This window comes from Mus caroli, chromosome 4, assembly GCF_900094665.2.
Source record: "Mus caroli chromosome 4, CAROLI_EIJ_v1.1, whole genome shotgun sequence".
Classification (NCBI taxonomy): Eukaryota; Metazoa; Chordata; class Mammalia; order Rodentia; family Muridae; genus Mus; species Mus caroli.
The window spans coordinates 103,808,685-103,831,860 of NC_034573.1; the positions used below are offsets into that span (position 1 = coordinate 103,808,685).

At 44.8% G+C, this 23,176-nt stretch overlaps 1 protein-coding gene across 3 annotated transcripts in view; it reads right to left on the minus strand.

Moving 5' to 3' along the window:
• The window catches only part of Slc5a9 (solute carrier family 5 member 9), a 38,640-nt gene that overhangs the window by 8,894 nt on the left and 6,570 nt on the right, over positions 1-23,176 (minus strand). For 2 of the 3 annotated variants that reach the window (XM_029475725.1, XM_021160027.1), the window contains exons 2-14: positions 20,298-20,506; positions 18,036-18,107; positions 15,342-15,446; positions 14,937-15,101; positions 13,569-13,674; positions 12,712-12,792; positions 12,274-12,479; positions 11,944-12,079; positions 11,657-11,764; positions 9,529-9,679; positions 7,649-7,817; positions 5,936-6,151; positions 2,392-2,575 (exon numbers count right to left, since the gene is read on the minus strand). In XM_029475725.1, the coding sequence (XP_029331585.1) occupies positions 2,392-2,575; positions 5,936-6,151; positions 7,649-7,817; positions 9,529-9,679; positions 11,657-11,764; positions 11,944-12,079; positions 12,274-12,479; positions 12,712-12,792; positions 13,569-13,674; positions 14,937-15,101; positions 15,342-15,446; positions 18,036-18,107; positions 20,298-20,447 (1,849 nt within the window). In that variant the 5' untranslated portion in view covers positions 20,448-20,506. Of the gene's footprint in view, positions 1-2,391; positions 2,576-5,935; positions 6,152-7,648; positions 7,818-9,528; positions 9,680-11,656; positions 11,765-11,943; positions 12,080-12,273; positions 12,480-12,711; positions 12,793-13,568; positions 13,675-14,936; positions 15,102-15,304; positions 15,447-18,035; positions 18,108-20,297; positions 20,507-23,176 lie in introns of those variants that run through there. The other variant, XM_029475726.1, reaches the window with a different exon arrangement.

Sequence of the window (23,176 nt, forward strand, 5' to 3'; positions counted from 1 at the left end):
GAAAGGCAAGGGATGAGAGGGTGGGTAAGACATGGAAGGAAGGAGTGGGGTACACGTGGGGAGGACACTTTGTAAGGCACAGGATGGGTGGTCACAGCTGAGAAGCATTTCATTACAGGGATAGTGTGTTGGAGCTAGCTAGCATCATGCGTTGTCATTCAGAGCACCAGTGCAGAGTGGGGACAGAAAAGAGCCTATTTTACCCAGAAAGGGGAACATCTAAACCAGACAGACTCATTTCCCTGCATATGGGGTCTGACATTGAGCTGGAGGCCAGAAACCTAGCAGCCAGTCCAGGTCTTCCATAAGGCTATGCATAAATAATGCATCCCCTTAATGGCAGGCACTTTCTCCTTCACATGCCTTATGACAAGCCCTGCATTATTCTAGGAGTTGTTTAAGTATCTAATGAGAATGGTGGTTAAAACGCTGTCAAGGGCTATGAGTGCTGGACCTGAGCAAGGCTGTGTGAGTGATGTCCAAATGCTCAGGTACCTAAGGAATTTCGGGCCAGGCTAGCAGTATGGAGAGAGTCGCTGAACTTGTGACTACAAAGCTCACAAAAGCTAAACTTAAAGAGGCTGCTTCCCTCCTGTCTTGAGGTTTCTTTGTTTATAGAAGGATCTACTCCATAAGCAGATGCCTTCCCTGTCCCTCTCATTCCTCCACAGTGGTGTTTTGTAATAGGGTTGGGTTTTAGGCACTAAGGCTGTATTTCTCTGGATACCATGGCTCACTTTCTTAGAGGCTCACTTTCCTCTCTTAGGTGCAGCTGCTCAAGGGATCAGGCTTTCCTTGGTATCAACAGGAACTGTTTGTCCTGAACACGGGGACCAGCAAGGAGCCAGTCTGTCTCTGTCTCTGTAACTGTTTGTCTATCGAGCTCTGGGGTCCAGCCGTGGACTGCTTTAACCCTCTGGAAATACTCTTTCCTCTCTTCTCTCATAGCTGCTTCACCTACACGATTGCTTGAAGGATGGTCTTTTCAGGTCATAGATTTTGTAGGAGCCAAAGTCAGTCTACACAGTGAGCGGGGAAGCAGTTTTAAGACCCACTCAAAATCAGGTACATGGTTATAAAACTTGCAAAAGAAAAATGAAGCTACATGTTGCCAAGCGAAACACACTGAAAATAAGTGGGCTGACTGGTAAGTCCCGAAAGAGTGGCTTTGGCCTGTGGTGCCTCTGAAGTGAGCATCTCTGTGTCTAATGTGGGGATTATGAGAGAGAATATTTCTCCCTTTCAGGCTGCTCCACTGACCTTTGAGCACCACTGCCTGGCAAGAAGTATTGAGCCTTAGATGTTGGTGGCTCTGGAGCACATGGTATCGTTAGCTACTAGAGAGTGGTCCTTTGTATAGTATAAGGACCTTGAATGAAGGGAAGGGCCTCAAAAAGTGTGGCTCCATTCAAGTCTGAGGGTCAATGCAGGGTTTTGGACCCTGTGAATGCAGAAGAACTGGGAGGCAGAGTATCGACAAATGTACAGGTCCAGCAGTGATGCTTTGCTAGGTGTCTGGTTTAACTTCCTGCCGTTACAGAAAGGTCGGTACCGCAGAGGCAGCTACAACACCCAAGCTTTCTGAAGTCTGAGGTAGTTTTGCCTAAATTTATGTAAAGCAGCTGGTGAGAGAATCTCAGCTCCATCTAGGCAGTGAGACTCTATCTAACTAGGGCTAGAAATAAACACAGCACGTACCTTTTATTAAATTGCTACCTCATAAGGGAAAGATAATTGACTTTGGACTTGTAACTGATGTGACTTTTGAAATTTAAAATTTTTCCTTGGGAATATTATAACTGAAAAAAATCTCAATAATGATGTCATTCTATCATTGTGATGCCTTAATATTATTATTGAATCTCACTACAGGAAGGTTATGACCTCATTATATTGTCAACTGGCACATTGTGGCTTTGATTTAATTAATGTACTATCCTAACATATTTAACAACCTCTGGGAAGGCATAAGTAGCTCAAAGAACCCGACAGAAAAGTAGTCATTTTTCTACAACATCCCTATGACAATTATATAGTGTATGGGCATGTTTTATACTTTTCCCACAAGGGGAAACTATGCTACCTTCCATATGGAGTAAACTCAGTAGGTGTAATGCTGTTCAATTTCCTGCCCATAGGTTTCTTCTGTAAGGCTGTTGGTTAGACCCTCTGGAGAATGGGTAGCCACCTCATGAGTTATCAAGTCAGTTTTTAGACTTCCATCTGTCTTAACCGGTTTACTAGTAACATGGGAAAGTGAAAGGGTGATTTTGATTAGATTTTCTCAGAGTTCTATATCCCCAGTAACCATGAAATTGGTCCTTGGGGGATTATGTTTGTCCTCAAGCTCCTTTATGCCCCGTTATGCTGCCCAAGATGCACTCAACCTACCTCCTGGTTGTTCAGGCCCCTGGGTGGTGTTTGCTTCTCCCTCATCTCCTGCAGGGCCCTCTACCACTGGCCTCCCTGCCAGTCCTGGAGAGTTGTCACCCTCTGTGTTGTTCACACTCACAGAGGTTTTCTTCTGCAGGTCAGATATGGCACAGTTCCTTGTCCACCAGGTCAGGCGAGCAAGCTAGAAAAAAGAAGAAACAATATTTGGAGTCAGAGAACAGTCCTGCTATGGAGAAGGGAGTCTCATTTGTGGGAGCAACAGAGCAATAGTAAATAGACTGAAGAACTAGGGGAGGCTGGGAAAGCCACGTTGCTTTCCCTTTTCATCAAATATGAGTCTTTCTTGAGTAGCCACTTTCTGTCAGGCCTACATTAGGTGCTAGAATTGAGATCTGAGTCAGGATTTCCCCAGTAGCTTGGAGCTCAGCCTGGGAGAAAACAAGTCTAGACAGGAAGCAGGTGCCTGATCACCGTGAGAAGCTTTGAAAGTCTGGGGGAGGAGCTGATTAGTGGCAAGAACAAACCTGAAAGCCAGCAAGAGCTACTGCAGCCTTTAGTCAAAGAGAAGGATCTGTAAGCTAGGGTTTTCAAGGCTCTTTCAAATTGAATTGAAATGGTCAGGATTGGAAAGGGATGAAAAGTGAAACAAGAAATATTGAAAGAAATAGTAAGTAATCTAGAAAACAGATTGGAGGGGAAGGCCTCTGCATTTAACTATGCATTGATTCCCTTTGCAGTGCTTGGAGTCAGACCTAGGACTTACCCAGGCAAATATTTATTTAGGCAAATACTCAACTACCCATCTCAAACATCCATTCGAGGAGGTGGCAGCATTAGGAGATGTTAAGAGAGTAAAACTCATAGGATATGGTGACTTATGGAAGGATCAAGTGAAGAGGAGAGACTACCATGGTTCTTGTTTTCTGGCTCAGCTAATGACATGGGGAACTGAAGCCCCTCCAACAGAGAAAAGATACAAGAGTGGGTTTGGGACTTTGGGAGAGGAGAGGAGAGGGAAAATGTGCACACGAATATGATGGTGAACTTGAAGTGTCTGTAATGTTGATGAGACCTCCAGTAAGGAAAACCAAGCCTTATGTCTCGTGGATGGTTCTGGTAACTTTGAACTCTGTTTTTTCTTTTCTTTTCTTTTCTTTTCTTTTCTTTTCTTTTCTTTTCTTTTCTTTTCTTTTCTTTCCTTTCCTTTCCTTTTCTTTTCTTTCCTTTTCTTTTCTCCCCCCTCTCCCTCCCTCCCTCCCTCCCTCCCTTTCTCTCTCTCTCTCTCTCTCTCTCTCTCTCTCTTTTGGTGGTCCAGAAGAGTAAAACACAGCTTCCCTAGTTGATAACAGTGGTGTTAGACTCGACCATGATTGTGCCTCTGAGGGTCTTCTTCAATAAAACTCTTCTACTGACCCAGCAGTCTTGTTACATGCAGAGCCAGGTGTCACCTGTCTGCTTCTGCAGACCTACTTTGTGACATCTGTATCAGACCCAAGTGTGCCTCTGTCTGAGATTGTAAGTACTGAGAGATTTGTCTGTTTCTACACAATGAATATATGAACTTCATGTTCATCCTGTGTGTCACTAATATCATATAGGTAATGCATCTTCATGTTACCTGAGACAGTTAGATTTTCAGTTTCAGTCTTGAGAGTGAATAGAGAAGAGACAAAATTGAGCATCATAAGCAGTGTTAAATTGGTAGCCCAGGGACATTCTGGGACAGTGGTTCTCAAGCGTTCTAATGCTGCTACCCTTTAATATGTTGTGGTGACCCCTCCATAAAATTATTTTATTGCTACTTCATAACTGTAATTTTGGGACTGTCATGAATTGTTATGTAAATATCTGATATGTGGGATATCTGACACATGACCCCTAAACGGGTTGTGATCAGCAGGTTGAGAATAGCTGCTCTAGGGTAACATGCCTCAGAGGTGTTTCTAAGGTAAAAGAATAGCCCATGAAAAGAATAGAGATTAGAACAATGAAACAAAAGTCAGGAGCAAAAATATACCAGATGTCAGTAGAGAAGAGGCCTTCACAGTCCAGAGTGTGGTCAGTGGTGTCTAGCTCTCCTCAGAACTGACATAAGATACTGACAAGAATTAACCATTCATTTTAGCCACAAGAAAATGAGTAGCTTCAATGAGAACAACTTGAGTGGTCTTCTGGGTACAGCAGTGGGCTGAGAGAATACAGATAGAAACAGAGGATAGAAATGAGGAGAACTGTTCTTTATTCAGGTTGTCTGTAGAGAGAGGGAGTGGAGAGGCAACCATCACCAGAGAAAAAGATGGTGCCCCTGAACTTTTATTATCATCCCTCATTTTTTTTTCATGGCCCAAAGGTCTAAAACACAACTTCTGTAGCCAACATCAGTATCAGAGATGATCCCAGGATAGATTCTAACATGAGAATGGCTTTGATATGGGGAGTAAGGATTCAAAAAAGGGAACAGAGACCCTGGCAGCAGGAGATCATGTTTGGCCACAGCATGAGCCAGCCTTACTTGTTCATCTGTAAGAGCCCCTCTTGTTTGGGGGAGTCATATGATCATTTTACAAGCTCACAGGTACCACACAGGTGGAAGTATTATCAGTGACTGCCACTCAATGTTTTAGGGCCCAACTTCTACCACAGGCTGTCAGTGGCCACACTGTATCCTATCAGACTTTTCATGTTGAAGTCTTAACTCCCATAACTTGGATTATAGCTACATATGGTGATAGTATTGTTAGAAAGTAATTCAGACAAGATAAGGTGGCATGGATAGGCCCTACTGGGATCAGGCCCCACCTAGACACAGAGGGAAGACCATGAGCACACTCAGGAAGAATATGGTCATGTCCAAGCCACACAGGGGCCCTCAGATGTAAACAGCCTGCTTCTCCCTTGACCTTAGGCCTCCAGGCTCCAGATGGTGATGTGACATATTTTTGATGTTTATGCTGTTTAGTCAGTAATAAGTAATTTTGGTGGGCCTTAGTAAACAAAATAGGCTAGAAGAGAAAGGCTTTAAGTGACTTGTGCATCACTATACAGAGGATGGGGGGCTCTCTTGTTTCTTTCCCATGCACTTATCTATGTCTACACCTACATCTATCTATCTATCTATCTATCTATCTATCTATCTATCTATCTATCTATCTATCATCTAACATCTCCAAGTCCAACTCAGAGAGACATTGCTAGTGAACCTGTTACTGGATACCTGTGCTTAGTTCCTCTCATTAAGCCTAGTACTTCTGTACCTCCTCTTTGTGTGGTTAAGTTTGTGCTGGTATCTGCTCTCCTGGGGACAGTTGTTGGTAGGGACTGGCCACTTATCTTTGTAACCCCAGCACCACCCCTGGCTCACAGTGAGCAGACAATGAGTAGCTTTGAGCTGAATGTGTTACTTTTCAGCTGGAAACTCATACCCAGTGAGCACATCCTCCAAAAGCTATCTGATTGGCAGCTGGTGAGATCATAATCCAGCAGGATGTAGCCCAATGGACGGGGGATTCCAGGCACTAGATGCAGAGGAACTGCCACTTGCCTTGTCATCGGGGATGGGCTCCGTGAAGAAGCTGATTATGACAATGATGATCGCTGTCAGTCCACAGAGGAGGAGGGCAAAGTATAGGTAGTGGAAGTCCTTTAGAACAGCTGGCCGCCTGTCCATCTCCCCACAGGCTGGGGCTGAGTATGAGAACTCCAGAATCATACGCAGTATTCCGACGACCAGGCCAAACATGAGGCCCCAGAAGGCACCCTAAGGAGAGAGTGGAGACATGGACAGGGAGGAGATAGACTGGGATGAGTTGGAGGAGAGAGGCTGGGATGAGTTGGGGGAGGTCCTAGGAAGTTGAGACACCATGCTCTAACATCTCTCTCCTACTGGTTTATTACAGGGGAAATTCCAGCCATCTTACCTAGTTCCCCATCAAAACTCTGCATTTTGACTTAAAAGGCAGATAGAGCACTAACTGAGGTGGGGCTGAGCTTCAGAGATGACTTGAGTCCATTGATGTGAGCACGCTGGCTTGGAGTTTTCTTATGTGGAATGCAAAGGAAGGTTGGCAAGTACTGAGTCACAGATGCTCAGTATTCGAATAGAAATGGGGTGTGTGTTTTTCTGTTAAGCAAGAAACACCAGGAACCTCTTTGCAAAATTCTGTTCTGAGAATTAGAAATCAGAGCAGGGCTGCACCCTCCCTTTTCATAAAAGAAAGTCTCAGACCTCAAGTTAATTATAATTCCCATCTGTTCTTAAGCCACACCTGTTTCTAGTATGAACTGGTCAGATGACTGAGATTTTTAACAAAGAGATATTGATCTTGAATTCAGCACTTTGGAATGAGCAGGAACACCCAGAATTCTATGGGCCTTTGCTGTGTTCTCTGGATGTCAGCAAGAATAGATCTTGCAAGTGGTAGACATCTTGCTTAGGGAGATATAAAGGGAAGGGTTCCTATGGTGGCCTTCGCCATGACCTTGAGTTCTCTCACTGACTGTGTAGAGTCATGAACATGACATCCTTTAACTTTTCAAGGCACTTCCAGAAGACTTGGGCCAGTGTCGTCTTTTTATCCTGAGATGTAGTCAAGGTCCCCATCCTGGCATCTCTACTCCCATCACATTTGTCAGGATTCAATATAGCTACAGGACAGCATCACTCCCATCACATTTGTCAGGATTCAATAAAGCTACAGGACAGGTGTGTGCATCACCCCAGGAGTTCACACTGGGTTAACACTGGTGTCCTTGCTGCTGCTTTAATTGTGCATAGAAGGATGCAGGCTTAGAGATGGGGCAGAAGCCACAGAACCTCAGGCTGTCCTGAACTTTCACAAGTCTCTCTTCTCCAGCAGTTTCTTCATCTACCACTGACCTTTGGGAATCTTCTCAAATGAACACTCCTTCCAGGAAGTCTTTCCTGTCCCTCTCTTAGGAGTTTCCTCACTGGCTCCTCAAGTCACACAGGCCATTGTCCTTTGCTGTTATTGCTTATTTAGTAATTTTTCTTTCCTGTCTGCGCAAGATGGCAGAACTGTGTGAACTTTGTAAACTATTACATTCTTGGGGATGTCATACATGAGTTGATAAATGTTTGCTGGGTGCATGAGAGAATCTTAACTTGATAATAGGCAAAAACCTAGAGAAGGCAGTGGCTTGGCCAAAAGGTCCTAAGATTTTGGGCTAAGATGACAGACAGAGTGTCACTACAGACTTTGTGATGTGTGGGGGAGGGGCAGGGTTTTTCACTCACAGGCTCGTTGACCCTCTTGCAGAAGATAGCCAGCAGGAAGAGGGCTGTGATGGGTGGGGCTAAGTAGCTGGTGATAGATTGGATGTAGTCAAAGAGCTGCCCACTATTGGAGCTCTGGATGATGGGGATCCAGAGGATGCTGATGACTACCAGGAAGACTATGAACAACCTGTGGGAAGAGCACAGGGTTATGAGAGTGTCATGCATGTGATCATGAGAGTGTGCATGGGAATCAGGAAGGGGAAATGAGTGGTCCCTGGGCCACAGAAGGTCTGTAGGTTAGAATATCAAATATTAAGATGCACAAATTTAGATAGTTAAAATCCTAGGACTTAGAGCTCCAGAATTCAAGAAACCTTTGTTTTCACACACTAGACGGCTTCAGATTGTTCTGTCCACCAATGAGGAATAAACATACTTTTCACCCCAGCCATGCGCTGAAAAGTCTCTTTGCACTCAGCACTGTCTACAGTGGCTTGCTTTTCTAGAATGGATCCAGACTTTCATTGGCCCCAAGTCTCTGCTTCTTCTTTTTTACCCCCTCTTGGCTGATCCTCACTCTTGGTGACTGATTTTATAAAACATGAACAAACCCGATGGAATTTTCTTGGATAGACTGGGTGCAGTAATGCATATGGCCACGAGATGGCGCCAAACTCACACTAATTGAGAATGATAGGCTGGTTGAGGTGCAGAGAGGAGGAATACTTCTGAATACTTTTCCTCTCCTCTGTCTTTATTCCGACTTTGTGGGGCCCTGTTAGAGCAGTAGCTGCCCATGCTACTAGTTTCCTCTCCTGTCCTACTCTTAGAGGCTGGGACACTGCCTGGCAGTGTGCAGATGATCAGGCTATAGGGCAGAAACAAAACACCCTGGAGGAACAGACAGTGAGTGTGAAAAGTGAGGTATCTAATCTCACATCTCTAACCACCAAGGAGGATGGAATGTGCTCTTTAGTTCTAAAGACAGAACCAGGAAGACTTGAATTGTGAGGCAGAGATTTCAGAACACAGCCCCTTACCTTTATGTGAACTCTAAATCCCTAGTCTACGGAGAATAAGAACATTTACCGCTAAGTTAAACATAAAATGCTACATACAAGGTGAAGTTCAACTTTCACAGCGTGATGTTCATAGTTTGTGGGTCATTCAGTGACAACTTCTTTATGGACATCTTCCGTAAGACTGCACTTCACTGTACCTTGAAGTTCCCTCTTCCTCAGAGCTGGACTATATCATGTATTCCTGTGTCCCCAGTACAATGGTGTGCCCAATGATGTATATTATAGGTCTGTCTGGTGGGTGAGATTAATGGTATTCTCATTGTCCTGGTATAACAGCCAGAGCTGGCTCAAAAGATTTCAGGGGCTGAGATGTCCCCCTACTTACATTTTGCCAGTCTGGGTTTACACAACCTGTGGGTTATGACTCCTTTGTCAATCAAAATAACTCTCTCATAGGGGTCACAGAGCAGATATCCAGCATACGAAATACTTACATTATAGCTCATAATAGTAGAAAAATTACAGCTATGAAGTATTAAAAATAATTTTATGGTTGGGGGTCACCACAACACAAGGAACTGAATTAAAGGGTCGCAGCATTAGCTAGGTTGAGAACCACTGCTTGGCATCCATTATCATCTGACAGTGACCTTGTAGACCTGGTACAAGAAGCAGTTAAATAGATAAGGATAGACACCCCTGAGCCCTGGTATTCCAAAGAGGGAGAGGTGGCATTATTCTGGGGTGGGGTTTAATGCAAAGTCACACAGACCCCACTGTTCTGAGAGCTAGCCTGTGGTCTAGTCTAGCTCAGTCTTCCCAGGAAGCAGGGATGAGAGAGGAGAGAGAGTTCCTCTGAAAGCATGGCTCACCTACCTGCCTACCACCATCAGCTCTTGTTCTGATGCCTGCCTGCGGAAGCGCTGCCACACATCTATGGCAAACAGGGTGCTACTGCTGTTGAAGATGGAGGTGAGTGAGCTCATGAGGGCAGCCATGATCACAGCAATCATCAGGCCTCGCAGCCCTAGGGAAAGACAGAGCTGAGTGGGAAACTATCCATTTAGGGGCTCTGCTAGGACAAAGTGGGTTGCCTCAGAGTCACACAAAGTCAGGAATCTTTGGGTGGGGAAAGGGAAGCTGTGAGTGCTGGTGAGGGTCCCATTTAGGGAAAATACAGAATCAGAAGACCTGCAGTGCTTGAGCCCACGGTTCTGACTCCTCTCTGCCTCTGCTTTGTGGCCCCGGGTGGCTCACTGGCACTTCTTGAACCTTGATTACTCCTGTGCACCATAAAGTGTACATGAGTCAAGATGATAGGAGGTCTTGTTATCTGCAGTCTTGATGTCTATCTCACTTTCCAGTTGTGGATCTCTGAGGCTGGGAGTAAGAGGGTGGCTATTAACATTTTTAAATGTTTATGATGTGGTTTCTATGCTTTAAAAGTATAAGTGTTTTGTATCACATTATAGTCATTATCTGAAATCTTAGCCTTGGAGACAGAAACCTGGGCTTTTTCCTGGTTTGGTAGCTAGCTATCTAAATGGATGATATTTGACTAGTAGTTTCTTCTCTCCTCTCCTCTCCTCTCCTCTCCTCTCCTCTCCTCTCCTCCTCTCCTCTCCTCTCCTCTCCTCTCCTTCTCTCCTCTCCTCTCTTCACTTGGACAAAAGAAACATTAGAGGGTGCACTGATATTTAAAGTCTCTACATCTGATGGTCAAGCTTCTGGAAATGACCTTTCAACCTTGGGGAGATGACCCCAGTCCCAGGAGTTGTCCAGCCCACCCAGGGCCTCTTTCTCCCAAATGTGCATGGTTAACCAAGTCTTAGTGTCTCCTTGGAAGCCTTGAGAGCATTTGAATGCTCAAAGGTCCCAAACTGAGATGTCCTCCTCAGTTCTTTGCTGCCCTCAGGCTAATAATGCCTTATTGTTTTCCCTCAGATACCAGCATTATCCTAGACCCTTCTCTCATTTCTTCCCCTTCCTTCTTTTTGTTAACCACTTGGCCCTAGGTGGACCTTTCTTATCTCTGCTGTTTCTCTGACTGGTTGTAACTACTAAAGGGAAGCAACAACTGCTCATATACTGCCTTCCAGTTCCTTGACGAAAAATCACTTCTGAAGATCAAGAATTGGAACCATCTTTGGGTCTGTCTTTCTAGTCACTAATGAATACTGTATAATCAAATTGTGCCGGTATTACTTCACCAATGTCTTCGAATGCTTTTTCTTCATCTCTAAAACCACTGCTCTGGTCAAGTCATCAGTGCTGCTTATCTGGAACACTGCAGAATCCTCAGTTTTGTTTTCTTGACCTTCCCCCCATAGTCTGTCTCCATGCTGAACTCTCCAAGCATAGTGGCCCTTTGGAAGCACAAATCTAATCATCCATGTTTGGATCAAAATCTCCCAGTACCCAGTGCCCTTCTTTGCTCTCAAAGAAAAGGCTATTCTTCTGCATGGTGTTTGACCATATCATTCCCATGAAAAGCTGTGCTGATGGTACATTGTGTGGTCTTTCCTCCCTGGTCATCTGCAGGTGTATTGTCTTCCTGGAGTGGTGTTTCACATGCTCTTGGTCTCTGACCAGGCGTTTCTTGTGACTCAGCAGTACTTCCTTTGGATAATTCTTTCTGACATTCTCCAGACTTGGTCAATACCTGCTTAAGGCTTTCTTGGTCATCATGACTTATACTCTTGGGAAGCCCAGATATATTTCCTGGATACCACATAAAGCCTGGAATCAGGGAACTGCCATTCAGCACTGCATTTCCAATACGTGGAACATATAGCAGGTATCTAGCATGTATCATAGCAGGTAGGAAAGCTTGAGGAACAGTGTGTGTGTGTGTGTGTGTGTGTGTGTGTGTGTGTATTGGAGTGATCACAGAAGTGGGTCTTGTTCTTCACTCTTTCCAGTCTATTTGTACTTCAGTCTGTCCTAGGTGTGAGTGTTGGAGGAGGTACTGAGTGGCAGAAAGGGTGTGGGAGCCAAGACTCACCCACAGGCATGAGAGCCATAACCAGCTTGGGGTAGGCAATATTGGAGCATCCAACTCTGGCCCCACACACTCTTTGACAGATGTCAGGGTCCACACAGGCAACTTCATCTGCAAAATAAGGGAGCTAGATGATGTTGTCTAAACATGTCTAAAATGTTTCCTTTTTTAAGTGTTCTCTTGGGGAAGAAATCCTGCCAGTCCCTTCTGTAGCTTACCTATCTCAGAAATACTTTCTCTGTAAATGCCTTGCAAAACCCCAATGCATAGAGCACATCATTAGCTCTTACCTGGGTACAGAGCCCTGCTGATCATGCCAGGCATGACAATGAAGAACATTGGGAGGATCTTTAGGTAGCCCCCTAACACGGAGCCTCCCTTGGCATGTGAAAGATTCTTGGCCGAAAGAGACCTCTGCACAATCACCTGAAAGAGCAGCAGTGGTGATATGTCACTGGGTCAGAGCAGGCATAGCTTAGTGCAGGTGAGCCCCATGACTTGCCCCTTTTTGCCTCCATACAGTCCCAGGAAAATGTGCAATCTTCTCTATACCAAAGTGCCTGTTTGTTTATTGGTTTTCAGGAAGTCCCTGCTGGGCCATGCCAGACTGGGGACATTACCTGGTCTGTGCACCAACACCAGGTGGCCAAGACTGTGAGGCCAAAAATGAGACCTGGCCAGGGGATGTCTCCATTCACAGGATCTCGAAGCATGTGGAAGGCATCAGGCCGTGGGAGGTGACAGGTGGTGTTGGGAACTGTGGTATTGGGGATGGCCTGTCTATAGAGCTGCTGCAGGCCTGGATACCAGCCAACCTCCTGAAAGCCTGTGGGAGAAATGTGGTATGAGAAATGGCCCGAAGCTCTACTCCTAGCCCCATGTGAGCCTCTGGGTTTGAACTGATAGAAAGATTGGGAGTAGGCAAGGGTGCTGGGCTTTGGATTTTGGAGTAGTGAGAACCCTTATTTTAGGAAGTGTTGGCCTAAAAAATTTATATGGCTTTGGGCTATGGAAAATTCTAGGGGCTAAGAAAGGGTGTCTTTAGAATTCTTTCTTACCCAGAAACATGAGGACCAGGGCTCCCCCGACCATGATCACAGTCTGTAGAGCATCTGTGTAGATCACAGCTGTGAGGCCCCCTGGGTACCCAAGGAGAGGATAGATCAGTCAGCATCAATGGGAGGTTTCTCTATGGCCTACTTCTATGTTCAGATACACTAGGAGACCAGAGAAGACACAGGAGACCTTTTAGCAGGAATCCTAGTGACAGTCTCTCTCTCTATTCCACCCAAGGATGATGGAGGCCAGTTGTAGACCAGTGAGTTCTGATGCAACTATGTTTGTCCCTGGCAAGGTCTAGTCACCATATCATCAACACTCCATTGTTTTTGCCATTAATATCCCCAGGCTCTCTGTTTTTCCCTCAGAAGGCCCACATAGATGGTTCCATCATTCAAAGACAGCTAACTTAACCCTAAGTTGTTTTTTTTCTGGGGTGCTATGGCAGGATACCAGTTGTATAACTCAAAGGAAACAGAGCAGAGTGGGTTCATGGCTTTTGAGACAGTGATTATGGCCAAGACTCTAGACTGATCTTCTACCTCGTCCCTGAACAACTCATCCTCAGCAGGACCCCATGTCTCTCTTATTCCCTGTTTTTGTGGAGTGGATTTTTCATCTCTATACTTCCTATCCCCTTTTTGCCTACTGTCTTTTCATCTTTCTCTGTGAGCTCTCTCATCTTAGATCTCTGTCTTCATTTGTTTGTCTCCGTGTCTCTTTCTCTTACTATCTCTCTCAGGATCACACGTCTTGTGCATGTCTCTGTCGTTAACTTTCTGTGTTTGTCTCAGTGAAAGCATCCTTCGTCACCTCACTGTCTCTACATATCAATATGGCCCTTCCTCCTTTTTACCTGCAATGGTGTAGACAGCTGTCACCACCAGCAAGATGACTGTGGAGAGATAGAGATTCCAGCCCAAGGCCATCTGGATGAAGAGGGCTCCAGAGAAGATATCAGTCTGTAGAAAGTCAGCACCCACAAGTCCATGCCACCCAATGCTTTCAGGATGGTTGCTGTAGGTGTGTCACCTACCTTAGCAGGTGTCTTCAGCCTGTCCTCAGCTGTCATCAAATAGTGAAGACAAGACTGAAGTGCTATGCTGATGAGTTTGGTTTTGGTGTTAAAGTGCCACACTAGAGAATATGGCTTTGACCTTGCAGACATGGAGGCATGGTAGAATTTAGAGGGAAATAAAACTGTTTATATATATATATATATATATATATATATATATATATATATATATATAAAAACAAAATAGCTAGGCCTGAATGATTTGTTTGTCTATTATGAAAGGGAAGTTAAGAATGAAAGTGGAAGATGGAGGAAGTAAAGCTAAAAGCTGGAGATGGAGAAGACAACATATGGCAGGAGAGAATATATGCAATGCAGGCACCTTCAGGGCATAGCATAGGCCTGCTGACTGGCCAGGCAACCATGGACTCTGGATAATCTATGTGCTTGGGTTTATTATTGGACTTGGAGTATAGACTTTACCCCAGCTAACAATGTTGGTCCTCAAAGTAATTTGATTGCTAATCTAGTATCTGATTAATTTTGTTTCCTTCAGTCTGTTTGTTCAGCCAATCACATGATTGTTTATTAACTGATTTCAGAATCTATAATATTATAGTGTGTATGTGTATGTGTGTGTGTGTGTGTGTGTGAGAGAGAGAGAGAGAGAGAGAGAGAGAGAGAGAGAGAGAGAGAGAGAGAGAGAGAGAGAGAGAGAGAGAGAAAACCCTCTGGCGGTACAGCAGTCAAAATCCAATTCTGATTCCAGATAAGTCCTTCCTCTGTGTAGACTTGGATAATTCATATAACCTGTCTAGATTTGTTTTCTGAATTTAGTTCAATAAAGTGGCAGTAGAAATCTTTCTGACTCCAACATTCTAGGCTATTAATTGTTGCTGAAGGAAGAAGCATCAGTTAATAAAGAGATGAAACAATGGGCTCTGATAGTTTTTGGAATGAAAGATCAATATTCACTTAAAACATTTATCCTTCATTTGTGATTGCTTCACTTCTGGATGAAGGCACTCTCTGAGGTCATGTGGATCCATGGATCTTTCTTTTAACCCTCATTTCATTCAAACATGCTTTCATTTTATTCCCTCCCTCCATTCATCCCTCTCCCTTTTCTTCCCTCCTTCCTTCCCTGCCATCAATGGTCTCAGCATAAGGCCCACAGTAAGGGATCCAACTTGGAGTCATACCCACCGATATCTTGGTGAAGATGTAGAGAATGAGAGAAAGAACTGACATGTACACCTGGATCCTTTGTCCCCCAAATCGTTTCTTCAGATACTGTGGCATGGTGACCACACCAGCTGCGATGTACACAGGGACAAAGATCCAGCCCAGGGCTAGAAGCAGGAAGGTTGCCTGGAAGAACATAGAGAGAGTATTTTGATTGTAGAAAAGATGAGCAACTTTCCACCTGAAGATATAGCATGTTGTGTGGGAGAGCCCTGAACAAGGAAATGAAGGAACCGGGTCCTCATCTCAACTTTTCTGAATAACTCCAGCTGAGTCCCCCCCCCCCCCCTCTCTCATCTCTAAGGCCAGGCACAGGAGATGGTTCTGACCCTCAACACTCTGGAGCAGTCAGGTCAGCTTCCTTACGTTCCATTCGAAGCCACCCACAGCAAGGCCTCCAGCAGCCCCTGTTCCAGCCAGGCCGATAAATAAGCCACTGCCCACATTGCTGGACATTAGAGATGCCCCAATCTGCAAGGCACAAGTAAGGTTAAGGGTCAAAGTTAGTTTGAAACAATCTTGGGTCAGGACCATTAACAGAGGAAGCAGCTAGAGGCTGTGATTTTTGAGACATTGTAGAACCATTTCTGGGGGTTCTTCTTTCTCCTCATAAGGGCACGGATAGAAGCACAAGTCATATCGCATTACCCCTGTGAGATTCCAGGTTCCCAGATCAGGTAGTCTTTCATGCTAAACAGACATGGGTTCCTTGTCCTTAGACTTCCTGTTCCAAATAACCAAGATATTTAGAGGCGCCTGAAGGCTGTCAGGGTTTTCTCTACTCTTTAAAGAGAAGAGTATGAGCAGTGGTGAGCAGGCAGCCATGGTGAGTATCACCAAAACGGAGGTGCAAACATGGCAGACATTATGTGTGAGTGAATGAGAGAGAGAGTAAGTGAGTAGGTGAGAGTATGTGGGGGTCGGTTTGTTACAAGTGAGATTATATGAATGAGTGTGTGGGAGTGAGTGGGGACAGTACATTTGTGCACTGTGCAAGTATATGCAAACATTGGCTTTATGAATGTCTGTGTCTGTGTCTGCCTTAAGGTGTGGCTATGTGGTTGGGAGACTGTATGAGTACATGAATGAGCATGTGAGAATTTGCGTGTACATTTGCTGTGACTGGGTTTCTAAAGAGGCTGGACCTCCCTTCATCTGACTTTGGGAAAAAGGAGTTAATTTTCAAGAGTCAGTAGAAATTTAGGGTGTGGTCTGATGGACAGATGAGGTTTACATATGTCTGGGATCAGTTTTTGGAGATTGTTGAAAGCAATCTCATGTCAGTCTTCTTTAGCAGTAAGTGTATATGTCATTTTTTCAAGAAAATAATTTCTACTTCCTATCTACTCATTGCCTGAGACCCAGCAACTTCATCAAGCAATGGATAACCCCAGTGCCTTCTTATACCCCAGGTTTGATTATATTGTTCATAACCCCGCACAGCTCTGTGCATTTCTATAGCATAAAAAAACTCAAGATATGCTTCGATAGATCCAGTGCCCAACATAAGGCCCACATTTGGAAACAGAGGAGGGGGACTCAACTCTCCTTGGGTATTTGGATACAAGGTTGCATCAAGTGTTGTTAAGGGTATTTATTTCTGAAGTCTTATAACTTTTTTCCTGTGAATGAGCAAAACTGTGGAGAGTATGAGTGGCTTTGTCCTTTGACTGACAGCTGACAAATTCTTCTCTTAAGCCTGAATGCCTTCATCGGGCAGCTGTCAATTGAGCAACTCCAATTGGGTGACTGGTCATACTGTCATCGTGTTATCTCAGCTGCTTCCAGTGCCTTATGGATCCATAGAGGAGACTAACACTGCAGCTTCAGAGGGGTGCTGCAACTTTGGTGCTGTAGAAGTCACAAATGGCTACTTTCAGAGGCTGTGCTGTGGTCATGACCTCTTCAGAAAAGATGCATCAAATTGGGAAGAGCATAACTTGGGCTAGACTAGACTTGTGGATGACAGATGAGTCCTTATTCTACAGCTACTCAAGTAACACAGGAGGAGAAGAATCGCCCCAGGGGCACAGAAAATGTCTGTCATTAGTACAGTGTGAGGCTTGTGATTGGTCCTTATCTAATGAGTGTGATTAGTGGAAATGGAAGCTGTATGTATACAAAGATGTAACTGTAGGAATTATATTCTGAGTAAAATGTGCTTTACTTCTTTTCTGGCCTATAAGTTGATTGGTTGTCACTTTTGGTTCAGTTGGTTTGGGAGACTTCTCTTCTGTGTATCTCCCCAAACTGCCTGCTGCATCTCAGTGTAGACATATTTGGCCTAAATGGTCTCTTCTCCTACTCAGTGAACATGCTGGGTTTGTTGCATGAAAAGCAGATATTAGACCACAGAGCATACCAGCTTTAGTGGTGGGGGCAGCTGAGTTCCAAAACCCTCTGAAAACTAATGACCCTGATGTTCAAAACTGTGACACAGAACCTTAGGCTGAAGAGTTACACAAACAATTGAGGTCAGAAACTGCAAGAAACTTAAGGATATAGTGGGACCACTGAGAACCAAAGAGACTGTTAAGTGCTGAATGGTAGCTGAGCATACAGCACTGTAGATCTGGATCAATGAAAAAGTTTGAGAGAGACACAAAAGGCTGAACAGTTGAGGTGCCCAACACCTGAAGCTCAGAGATGTAACTTTATTTACTCTCTGGGTGTTGGAGCTTCAAGCTCAGAGCAACAACCCCTGCCCTGTGCACCTAGAACAAGAATTCTCTGGGACCATGAGACTTCATTTCTATTGTATAGACCTTCTGTTTGGAATCACAGCTTACAAACTTCTGGTGTTGAGTGCTATCAACAATATGCCCCCTTTCCATCTCTAATTTCTTTCTAGATAGAACAAAAGAACCCCTAGAGAGCCATCTGTGACACACACAAGAGGCATCTCAGGCTGCTAGTGGATTGGGGCAAGAGATGTATCCAGAGTTGGGAAAAACATTAGCATAGTACCTATATAGTTCTGGCAAGAAAAGCTGAGAGAAGACCATGGGTGGTGAAAGCTGAGAGTATATCCTGGGAGAGGAGGGAGGAAGGTCAACTCACTGGCCACCAGGTCATGGATCTCCCAGCCAGGAAATAGCCACCAATGGTCCCTCGACTTGCACGGATGGATGACTGGAAAGAATATGCAGAGATGTTAGCATTTTCCAAGCTTCTTTACAAGTCCCCATCTTTCATCCCAGATTAACTGCCCCTTTGGTATTTGGGGGCATTGTGGGGACGAAGAAGGCAAGAACTGAGGTAGAGCAAAGTTGTCTGTATACTGATGGTGTCAATATTTTTAAATTGTAGTCTGTGGGAGTACCGCATTATCTTTGTTAGTTTTGCTCTATCTATTTCTCAGGCCTGATAGAAAGAGCAAAGGAAGCAAAGACTGTCCAGGTCTTCAGGAATAGTAGAATGCTCAGAAAACATTCTGGATGGTAATTAGGATCTCCGTCCTCTCCCCTTTCTTAGCAGCTACTCCCAAAAGATTCATTGAAATTTGTCTCAGGGACATAATGACCAACTCACCCCTGAGCTAGCCTCTTCTTTCTTCCCACTGAAGAGGATACTGTTGTAACTGACCAACTCAGAACACTGAGAGAACACATCTCTGAACACTGAGCCAAATGAGGGACTCTATTCGGTTATTCCTTGATATGGCTTAGAGTTGGAACATACCATTGAGCCCACTGAGGATCTTGGAAAGAGCCAGTAGGTGGTCAGGCAATAGCCTGTTTTGGGATGTGAGTGTAAGCACTTTCTCTGGGAACATGAGGCCAAATGTGTTCGTCAAGACACTAACATAACTGGAATGATAGCTGTGGATTCTCCACATCTATGGTATTGATGTAGAGAAGAGGGTGTATATTAGGCTCAGGGTAGCTAAGGGATGGTTAGGGCATGATGAGAGTCTGTGATGTGGGCTGATACTGGGTAAGGGTGTGTTGCAATTTGTGTTCAAAAGCCTCATGTTTTAAATTGTTTCAAAGCCTCATGTGTTAAATACTTAGTCATCGGTGCGCTATCAGACATGGAGAGTTCAGGAACTGTTGCTTTATGAGGGTTCTCACTTAATACATCAATACATTGTTGGATTCAAAATCAAATAGGCTATTGGGAAGTGGCAAAACTATGGAAAATGAGCTCTGATTAGGAAAAAAAGGGTTACAGAGGGTGTGTATTTGAAGGTTATGTCTTGTCACCAGCATGTTCCTCCCTCCCTGTCTGTTTCCCAGTGTGCATGCGATGATCATGCTCCTCCATTGCATGTTCCTGTTGCCCTCCTATGCATCCATTGTAACAGTCAGCTGGGTACAGTCTGAGGCCTAGGAAACCTGGAGCCTAAATACATCTTTACTTCTTTAAACTGATTTACAGCGTTTTGTCACAACAGAAAGCTGACACGGGAGTAAAAATTACTTCATAGTGGGATCTGACTAGATCTGAGAAAAGAGATCCTTGAAGTAGGGGAAGGAAAAAGAAAAGGAATTAGGGTTCTCCCACTGGCTACCACAGGGGCTGCTGACCTCCTGATTCCCAACCTCTTTTCCCCATAGCAAGCCTGTGAAGCAAGGGCTAGCACCTCCCCAGAGGAGAGGACTAAGATCCATAGGAATTCCTGACTAGCTAAGAGTAGGGTGATAATCCACCTCACAGTAGTCAGAAGGTACTGGCCTTTCAGCAGAATCTTGTGTTGATAACAGACTCTCTTTATTGCCTGGAACCTGCATGCCAGGCACTGTGCCAGGTGCTTGCTTGTGTCCTGTCACTGAATGGTTACAGCTTTCAACAGTATCCACTGCAAACACATGGGGAACTGAGAGGTTTCCACACCCCCAGGGCCATATGGCTCTGACTGCTGGAGTAAGATCTGGGCTCAGGGTTCTCTGACCTCAACATTCTGCATTTGGCCTCAGCTTTGTGGTTTCAGTGAACAATAGGAACTTCGGAATCTGGAAGGTGCTATCCCCCAAGAGAACATGAGTTTAGCTCCTTGTTTTAGATGTGAATAGAAATGGAAGAAGGCTGAAGATTGATACTTCTCTGAGATAGGAGTCTTGAGGCAGAAGAGAGGAGGGTTAGACTCACAGAAGCTATTGTGCAGGCCATGGGCGTCTCTGAGTTTCAGTCAGCCATATACAGAGAGAAAGAGGAAGGAAGTGGATGATTCCTAAAGTACCAGTATCAGCTATCTTTGGTTGGGCGCTCTCTCTCTCTCTCTCTCTCTCTCTCTCTCTCTCTCTCTCTCTCTCTCTCCTCAAAGTGAAAGGCTGTTCTTCCTTCCTGCCAGGCTTCAGCATTACTTAATTCCCCACTCACCCAAATTCCCACAGCAAGGACAAAGACAAAATAGATGACCACCACCACGATGTCATAGGTATGTAGCCCCAGGCTTGGGTGCGTTGTTGTCTCAGTTCTGACTCCATTCCTTGACACTCCTGGTTCCATTGCCACAAGCTCCGTGTTCATCTGAAACTGATGGTTCTCAGCAGGCTGGACTTTGATGTCCTTCTGGCTTCATTCCTTTCCTTTAATGATTAGACAAATCCAAGTATGATTAGCCTTTGAGAAAGGGAGGAGTCCTGCTGGCATGTGAAGTTCTGCCCACTTTTCTTGTAACTGTAGTGCCTTCCCCTGCATACCTTGCTCCCTCCCTCTCTTTGCCTGCTGCATTGTATAGACCTGCATGCACATGTATTTGCATGCACACACTCTTTAGAAATCAAGGTGCCCAAGCATCTGCTTTGTAGAAGAGGAACTAAGGACAGTGAATGTGGAGCTGAGGCTGAAGTTCCAGTTTCTTAGTCATCAGTTTAATACAATTTTCCTTTACCCAATAAGAGGGAGAGGAGGGATGGCAGAAGAGTCTATGACCATCTTTGTAAAGTCATTGCTGCCTCATAGACCTTCACCTCCAGTTCCCTGCTTCACAGTGGAGGAAACATAAACCTAGGGAAAGCTTAATTAAGTTTTCTTGCAAAGAATGGGGTCAACTGCATCAAGGCAGGCCAAATTTACATTTTCTGTACTCAGTCCACACTTCCTGTCCTTGGCTATGACAGGTAAAATGGTTGAGGTCAGAGTCTACCTGGGAAAAGGTAGCGTTCACTGAAGATCATCTTCTAAGATTTAGACAGCTGTGTTTCTGATCCCCACCATGTCTTTCTACCACAGGTGTGATGATTTTGGGCAATTTGTTGCCTCTGAACTTAGGCATCCTTCTCATCAATGTGTACCCTGTACCCTGTTTACCTCACTGCAATAAGGAGATAAAAATATGCTCCCAAGATCCTCTTCAAACTCTGGGCTATTTTGTGCTCAGGGCTAAGACAGAAAAACCAGTACTTGCAACCATTTAGCTAATGGGCCCCTAAACTAGGCATGAGACATGCCTGTTAATATCATCCTGTAATAGCTACATTTAGACATTGCAGTCTGCAAGTGCTGTGTTTTGTTTTGGTGCATAAGCAGGCCAGTCTCTGGTTGGGGTTGTTAAAGGGGCCCCACTGACCATGCATCCCCACCTCAGTGTGCTGTGAGAAGCATAGACCTGGGTGTAGGGAACAGATTCTCTTTGCCTTTAATTAGAGGATAAAATAAGTAAAAAGCAGAGGTGGGCACTTCTTTTGGCTTGGCCCTCTAGCCTAGAATAACAAATACAGGCTATCCAGAGCCATAAGGAGTTGGGCGTGAATCTCCAGGGTAGCCAGTTGGAATAGATACAGTAGAGTGTAACACCCATTTGGGTTAGAGGCCAGAAGAACAGAGTGGCAAATTTGTAGCAAAGGTGTCTTCCACATGTATTTACACAAAATAGGTATTTATCATGTAAATGAGAGGGGTGAGGAGCTTAGTCACTGTTAGCAACATAAGGGACAAGTGAGGACAATTCCTGGTGTACTCCTTGCAGATGGGGAACTAAGCTTGCGATTACATGAATGTTGTTCAGGAGGGATAGAAGCTAGGTGTGAGCTCAGGGTATGAGAATGGCATAGTGCTGTCTGGGGCTCATTTCTTCAGAGAAAGATGAGAGTATAGAAGGGAGAAGAGAGCCAAGCTCAGAAAGTTCTGCTCTCCCCATTCGGAAAGGCCATCTGGGCCCAGAGGGCTCTACTGTCTAATCACCTTATACCTTGTACCCAGCAGCCCCCTCACAAATGCCTGAGGCTAAGCCCAAGTTTTGTTTCTGGTCTAATCCTAAACAAGCAGGTTTGGCTATAAAACATCAAAGCTATCAGAATATGGCAAGGAACACTGAATCCTGGAGCCCAAGCACCTGATGTGTCTTAGGGTCCCATTAAAGTACCCTGAACACTGCCAAGGACATGCCCAGGAAAATGCCAGCCTTCCAAGGACATGCCCAGGAAAGTGCCAGCCTTCTGCCTTTTCTCCAGTAAAACCTTCTTAGGAAGTCCTGTTCAAGTCAGAACTTCTTTGCCAAGAGCATCTCTCCTTCCTCCTCTGCTTGCAGCTACCAGATTTTGCAGCAGCACTTCCGAGAATCCAACTATAAAAAGGACAGGATGCACAGGGAGGAGAAATCTGGCTGTTGAATAAAGACAAAATGAAGTATTGAACAGTCGGAGTTACTTGGCATTACAATTTCTGAGTAATATTTGAATTGGGGCTGTATGTTCAGACTGAAAATGTCAGAATTTCCATGTACCTGTCACCAGAAAATGACCTGAATTTTTATGTAGGAATATAAGAAGAATGTCCCAAGGAACAACCAGCTTAAGAAAATTGCCTTCAGGATCACTTCCCTGAGTGCAGCCTACTCTGCCCTTCAGTACATGGGAGATCAGACCCATCTCCTGCATCTTAGCTGGGTATCCCTTAGGCTTTTGACTGGGTCCTTAATGAAGACATTGCAATTCTTGGAATCCTTGCTAGAGTATTGGATCCCCCTAACTTCTCAGTCTCATCAGTCTTGGTCGTCTCCTACCATTTCAGTCCTTTTGGACAGCTCATGTCTCCCATACTCTTAGCCTCTCCTGCTATGTCTGTCATGTCATTTCCCCTTTGGTCATTCTGCAGGATACAAGTGAACAGGTTGCCTTGACAGCTATCTTGGGACTCTGGTCTATGGGTACCTTATGGGAGTTCTTCTCTTCCCCACAGCCATTAGAGTTGGGGTGAGAACCCTTCCTGTGCTTTCTTGCTGCTGAACTATATGTTGGGGGTGGGCAACACTGGGA